A 6,910-nucleotide genomic window follows, 5' to 3' on the forward strand; every position below is an offset into this window, starting at 1 on the left:
GAACTGGACTAGAAATGAGTGCCATTTGGAGTGCTATAAAGAGATCTGATATGCAAGAGCAAACACTTGCTGCATCTTTACCCCCCAGCAAAGAGATGGGAAGGGATGGAGTGGGGAGAATCTTAGTGGCCATGACCTGCCTGGCCTTGCTAGGGAGTAGAATGGCAGCCTCTCCTGTTTCACTGGCCAGACCTGGGTTAGTAGACTGGCAGGGAACCTGAACTGTGCCCTCAAATGGGGAGGAGCAAAACTTATGAGTGGGAGAATCTTATTCCCTGTCAGAAAACAGAATAGTGTTGGAGGAAGTGGAGTCCATCCTGTGAGCCTTTAATGCTTCAGCTGATAATACTGAGAGGGTTCAGAATAGGAGGGATCTTGCCTGGAGTTCTTGCTGATCATCTTCCTTGAGCTGCTGAGGGTTGCCTCATTTGCATGGACACATCAACATGCCACCACCAACAGTGACAAGCAGTTCCTTGCAATTAAAAATATTTACTGTTCCAGATGCTTACGCTGACAACTGATGACAAGACCAATGTCTACTTTTCCTCGCTCCCTGGGCAAGGTGTGATCTACAATGTCATAGTATGGGATCCTCTCTGGAATACTTCTGCTGCATACGTACCCGTGCATACATATGCCTGCAGCTTTGCTGACCTAGTGGATAACTGCTCTTCTCTCAGTAAGTTTGGACTTGTGCATCCTTGCTAACTTACCTCAAGCTTGTTGTGCTCCAACGTGCTGAGTGGTACTTCTGAGTTTTGGGTTTTTTTCCAAATGTGTGAAGGAGCTCTTTGTTCTACACTGGATATATTTTGTTTCTTTATGAGGGAGTGTACTTATTGATTGAGCATAAATTCTAGAATGATGAAGTAAGACTGAGATCTATTAGCAGTTGAAGGTTTAACTTAATGGAGGCTTAGTATGTGGCTTGCAAATACCTAACTTTTAACTCTATAGTGCCACTCTAGCTTTTTCTATTTGAACTGGTTACATAATCTTAAATCACTTGTGAGACTGCAGGTGCTGCATGTGAAGCTAAGCTAATAAAATGAACTAGAATAGGGTCCAGTCCAATTTTTCTACCTCTGCTGGTGCTAACAGGAATTGGTAACCTACAAATGTTTTGAAAGGAGATAGTCACCTAAGCATAAAAATAATGCCAGCAATAGTGAAATGCTGCTGTGTACAAAGTTATCTATAATACCAGCAATAGTGCAATGACTACAAAGTCACGCTGCTTTGTACAGTTATTTAATGATAGAATTTGAGCAGAAAAAGAGCAAAGCTCCCACTCCCATTATGATTCCAGAAGGGACAAGAGTAATGGGTAGAGTATGGTTCATAAAGTTAGACTTCTCATAATTATTTTCTTATCATATACTGTTAACATATGTAACTGTTGCCAAACTCTTATGACAACATGAGGCAAATTAACTAGGCTGAACCACTTTTCTCTAATTCAGAGAACTAGGCAAATGTATTTTACTTGTTTCAAATAGCTTAAATGCCAGTAAGAATTTTGCACAGGAGACAGAGGTGAGCCATACTGGGATGCCGGTGGTCCTTTCTGTTGCATGGGAAATATATTGAAGGGAGATGATAGCGAAGGGCTGCAGTGGTAAAGACTATAGCTGCTGTCTGGGTCACTAATCCTGTTAGCACTGATCTTTATAGATGATTGGATGTCCCTTTCTTTTTTTTTTTAAGCTGAGCAGAGAATCATAGAATTGTTTTGGTTGGAAAATACCTTTAAGATCATCAAGTCCAAGTGTTGAATTTTCAGGTAAAGTTGTATCAGTATTATAAACAGCAAGTTACAGCTACTTAACTGTTACAGAAACTTCAGCCTTTTGAATAAGGAGGAAGCCCCTTGGTTTCTTAACCGGTCTGGAACTACTTCAGTATTCTGTTGGAGGTCCTATCAAGATAACTGTTAGCTCAGGCATTGCAGAACTGCTCACGTGGTGTGTCTGAAGGAGTGCCAGCTATTAAGTTGTCAGTAGACTCAGTGACAGCAAACTGACCTCACCTTAATCTCATTGTTGGGACTACTAGGTGGAATGCTCTAGTAACCCTTTCTTTCTTCTTGTAGGTAAACTCTCTACTAAAGTATTCTTCACTGCTTTTGCTGTTCTTGGACTTTTCACTTGCTTTTTTGGACACAGATTCTGGAAAACAGGTACTGAATGTTTTAATGTGTTTTTTTTTCTCATAAATCTGGTTGGAATTTTGTAATTGTAACTTGCTATAACTTAGAATGGTGATGTTGTTACTAAAATTCACTTGATAGTGATTATGTGCTAGTTAGGTTCACTGCTTTGCTTTTACAGGATCAGAGCTTTTAATTGCAGAACAAGAACTTTCTGGTATGCAAAGATCAGAAGTATAGAACTATGGTGCATGCTGGGCAATATGGATATCAACATGTCACTCTATTTGAAGTGCTCAGTTGAGGACAAGCCTTTCCAGAACAAAGTGTTGCCTGGCTTTCCTCTTGTGCTTCTCAGCCAGTGAGCTGATACATTCCTTGCCTGTTGTAGCATGAAGATGTCTGAAGGTGCACTAAAGTAGGCTTGGTACGAAGTGGTATGACAGCATACTAAATCTTTTCCCTTCTTCTCTAGACTTACTCTTCGTGGGCTTCATATTCACAGGATTCTTCTTCTTTGTATTCATTACTAGGGTAACTGGCCTTGGTTATGATGGTGAGTAGATGTCAGTGTTATGATTTAACACTAGTTGGCAACTGAACACCACACAGCCTCTCGCTCACTCCCCCACTGGTGGGATGGGGGAGAGAATAGTGAGGGTAAAAGTGAGAAAACCTGTGGGTTGAGATAAAGAGAGTTTAATAGGTAAAGCAAAAGCCACGCACACAAACACACCAAGGAATTCTCTCACTGCTTCCTGGGTGTTCAGCCATCTCCAGGACATCAGGGCTCCATCATGTGTAACAGTGACTTGGGAAGACAAACGCCATCACTCTGAACATCCCCCCCCTTCCTTCTTCTTCCCCCAGATTTCTATGCTGAGCATGATGCCATATGGTATGGAGCATCTCTTTGGTTAGTTGGGGTCAGCTGTCCCAGCTGTGTCCCCTCCCAGCTTCTTGTGCACCCCCAGCCTCCTCACTGGTGGGGTGGGGTGAGAAGCTGACATGTCCTTGACTGTGTGTGAGTCCTGCTCAGCAACAGCTAAAACATCTCTCTGTTATCAATACTGTTTTCAGCACAAACCCAAAACATAGCCCCACACTAGCTACTGTGAAGGAAATTAACTCTGTCCCAACCAAAACCAGCACAGACAGGATACCCTGTGCTCTTCCCAAAGTTTTATTGGCATGAATCCCTAAGTAAAAATCTCAGTTGTGCTTGTTGCTGGCCAGCTTTAGGAAGGGTATGGAACAATACCTGGGTACTTGAGCAGAGCTCCAATTGCTGTGGTAGCTCCAAGTATAACAGAGCAACTGTTGTTTCCAACTTCAAGTAGTGATGCAGAATTAATAGCTGCCACTATAAAAGAGAAAATTGAGTATTTATCCAAGGAAGATACAGTTTTTTAGGAACTCTGAGAATTTGCAACATACTTCCTGCCTACTTCTTTCATAGTGGGAGGACCATGGTTTCAGATCAAATGCAAATTTCCTCTGTAAAACCAAGAGCAGAAGGTCTGCATCCTGCTTGTGAGACTAGCAAGAATTAGTTCCTTTTGTCTTTGTCCTACCTCATAGTTTGGATACTCATGCATTAGTTGTTGCAACCATAACTGCCCTGGGAGCTCAGGGTAGTCACATACATAGTAGCAAGACTTTTCCAGTCCTATGCCACTCTTTCAGTAGCACACCCTCAGTTGCAGACTGCAGTCTTACGTAAAATGCATGAAACAAACAGCAATACTCGTTTGTCTTTTTTTCAGAAAGCTTTCACTATGTAACAAAATCAAGCATGTAAGTAAAGCTGCTGAATACATTATTGCAGTAACTGAAGTTCTTAGAGCATTGGAATGTCTCCTTTTGTTTTTCAGTGCGTCTTATTTTGACAGCAGTAGCTGGAATTATTGGAGGACTTTTCCTGGTTGCAAGCTGGTGGAGATTTGGCTCTGTCCTACTCTGTATGTTTATTATTGGACTTGTGCTGGGATTTCTCTTTTCATCAGTGGTCTTCTTCACTCCACTAGGTATGCACTAAAATACTCTGCTGCAAAGTGCTGGCTGTTGAGTGATGTGTTCCTGTTATATTACAGGGACACTGGAAGTTTCTAAGGTGTATGCCATGATCTGGTTTGTCTTAGTTTTATATTTAACTTTCCATTTCCAGTGCTGGGAGGAATAGAGATGTACCTGAGGCCTTCTTTCAGGTGTGCTGTAATTAAAACTACTTAGGCAACCTGCACTGGAAACTACTTATTCTGCAGAGAACTTGCTGAGGCTCTTGCTACCTAAGCTGTGTGCCATTTCAGTAGTCTGTGACACCAGCTCTGCTCCAGGCCAGCACTTGCTGTCTGTCTTGTTCTCTGTCCAGAACAAGTCACACTAGAAAATCTGCAGTCTAACTTGGAGGCTTCAAGCCTAAAGGCATTGTTGATTAAGAGGAGCTCTTGCTGTTATCTTTCACTATACTACAGTGCAAGGCTTGGGAGTACTGCACTGTTAGAGTCAAACTTGTATTTCCAGATGGATTGACATCATCGGGGTCTTTAAAATAACTTTGAGAGAGAAACAATAGACAAATTGCCTAAAAGCAAGCAAGGCTGCTGAGCTGGAATCCCTCTGGGACATCAGAGCATCAGACAGACTGCTTTCTCTGTTGTAATTTTAAATCTCAAAACTCTTCTACTTAAGATCCTTTGGTGGGACAGTTTTTCATTCTCCAGTCATCTGTTTTTGACTGAAGCCACAATCCAGTGATAATCCATGCAATCCCTGGTTGCTCTTCATTAAAGTAAAACAGTGACTGGGGGTCAGCTAGTCCCCTCTTTAACTGACAGACCTCAGAGAGCAGGGGGAGCAAAGTAGTGTTTGAGGGACTTAACTACTCTTCCTAAAACTGGAAGAGTTTGTTGGATTGTGTTGTGATGGCTGCACTTGCATCATATTCAAGATGCAGATTTATAGATTATAAACCTATATAGGCAACAAAATGGCTTCTTATTGGGTAGAAGGACTCTGGTACTTTTCACTTTTATCTGATGAGTAATGTATACTTCACCAAAAATCTTTGTTTCATGGACAAAATCTGCTGTCTCAACTTTGAGTACAGGATCTATACTCAACTGGGACAGTCTTTTTCTGTTCTTGTTTTGAGTAACTGTGTTAGAATGCATTTTAAACAATTGGCATTTGAGCTCAAAAGCTAAGCTCTTCAACACTATGCTCCAGATATTTCTGAATGTACAGAATCTTTAAGGGGGGAGGAAAGCTCACCTCCAACCACTTGCAAAAAAGGAAATGTTTTACTAACTAGTAAATGATGTGGAATATGGTTTCTTTGCAGGAGACTACAGGGTCTTCCGTGATGATGTTGTGTTCTGGGTGACCTTTTCTTCTGTAGCCTTGATGATTCCAGTGCTTTTTGTTGGCTGTCCAAGAATTGTAAGTAATCTACACTGTCGCCTCAGGAGGAGGGAGGAAGGGGTGTCACTTTTTAATGCAAAATGTAGTCCTGTGGGGTACATGTAGAAGACTTAACACAGCTTCATGAAGCCCAGCACAGGACCACCTCTCAGGAGTTCCTGTTCAACCCTACTTGTGCTAAATGCTCCATAAGTGAAGGGTTGACTTCTTGCTGTGTTGCACATATCACCCGCTAACACTTGGATTTAGTCAACTTCTGCTGCCTTAGCAGGGTGTCTGGATAACAGGTGTGTGCAGCCAGTTTCTCACAGAAGAACTGATACAAAATACTGCCTTAAGGAGGTGGGGGATGAAGAATGTTTATCAGTCTCCTAAAGGTGTGGGTTTTTTTTTTTTCTCCCTGTCTAGCTGAACATACTGGCCTCTGGAATAGTCGGCTCTTACGCTGTGATCCTAGCTATTGCTTGTTATGTTTACACAAGTCTTGCTTACATCACCTTAAACCTACTCAGAAGGGTCCTCAATGATTACTTCAGCAGAGCTTACACAAACGTGCCTTTTCAAACAAATGGTGAGTGCTACTCTTAAGACTTTTGTTTTTTTTAAAGAATGCTTATTTGAGAAACCACTACCTCTTTGGTTCCATTGTAAACATTGAGTGTTGAAGGTAGGAATGGAAGAACAGAGAACACTATAAGTACAGTGTGAGATTTAACACCCGGATGATAAATTCTAGTCATCCAAAAGAAATACCAAGTAGACTCAAAGGCACCAACTTTCCAGCAGGTGTTATGTGACAAAGGCACTTGTGAAAGGTGCTTCTGAGGCTGGGAATGCCACCTCGCTGGTGAGTTTGTGGAGTGGGCAGTCAAAAGGCTTAATATGGTAATTGAACAGACTCATCTCAACTCCATGTGTGTTCTTACCTTTTTATGGATTTACTGGAGGCATGTGAGGATGCAGAGACAATACTTCATTTCTTTTTGTTGCTGAACTTGTTCAGTGTTTGTGCTTGAGAAAGGAGGGGATGTTCTGCTTTGATGTAGGAACCTGTTAATTTTCTGTTTTTCAGACTTCATTATTCTGTCAGTGTGGACAGTGCTGGCCCTTAGTGGAGTCACTGTGCAGCTTCGCCGAGAGAGAAGTGAAGTGCCCTTCCCACCGCACCCCTATCTCACCTGGAAGCGGGAAAGGGAGCGCAGAAGCACCAATGTCTTAGACCCTAGCCATCATATCCCTCCCCTAAGAGAGAGGATCCATAACAAGCTACTGCATATCAAAGAGCTTTTTCAGAAAGAGCAGCCGGCTGGGGAGAGAACTCCACTGCTTCTGTAA

General features: G+C 42.2%; 1 protein-coding gene across 1 annotated transcript in view; it reads left to right on the top strand.

Annotated features, from left to right (window-relative positions):
- TM7SF3 (transmembrane 7 superfamily member 3) overlaps positions 1-6,910 on the top strand; it is a gene marked incomplete at its 5' end in the record, with an annotated part of 11,018 nt that extends 4,108 nt beyond the window's left edge. The window contains 7 exons of the mRNA XM_029086114.1: positions 505-682; positions 2,096-2,182; positions 2,628-2,708; positions 4,027-4,179; positions 5,496-5,593; positions 5,984-6,146; positions 6,648-6,910. Coding sequence (XP_028941947.1) covers positions 505-682; positions 2,096-2,182; positions 2,628-2,708; positions 4,027-4,179; positions 5,496-5,593; positions 5,984-6,146; positions 6,648-6,910 — 1,023 coding nt within the window. The remainder of the gene's footprint in view (positions 1-504; positions 683-2,095; positions 2,183-2,627; positions 2,709-4,026; positions 4,180-5,495; positions 5,594-5,983; positions 6,147-6,647) is intronic.

Source organism: Antrostomus carolinensis, unplaced genomic scaffold (assembly GCF_000700745.2).
Source record: "Antrostomus carolinensis isolate BGI_N321 unplaced genomic scaffold, ASM70074v2 scaffold14227, whole genome shotgun sequence".
NCBI classification, from domain to species: Eukaryota; Metazoa; Chordata; class Aves; order Caprimulgiformes; family Caprimulgidae; genus Antrostomus; species Antrostomus carolinensis.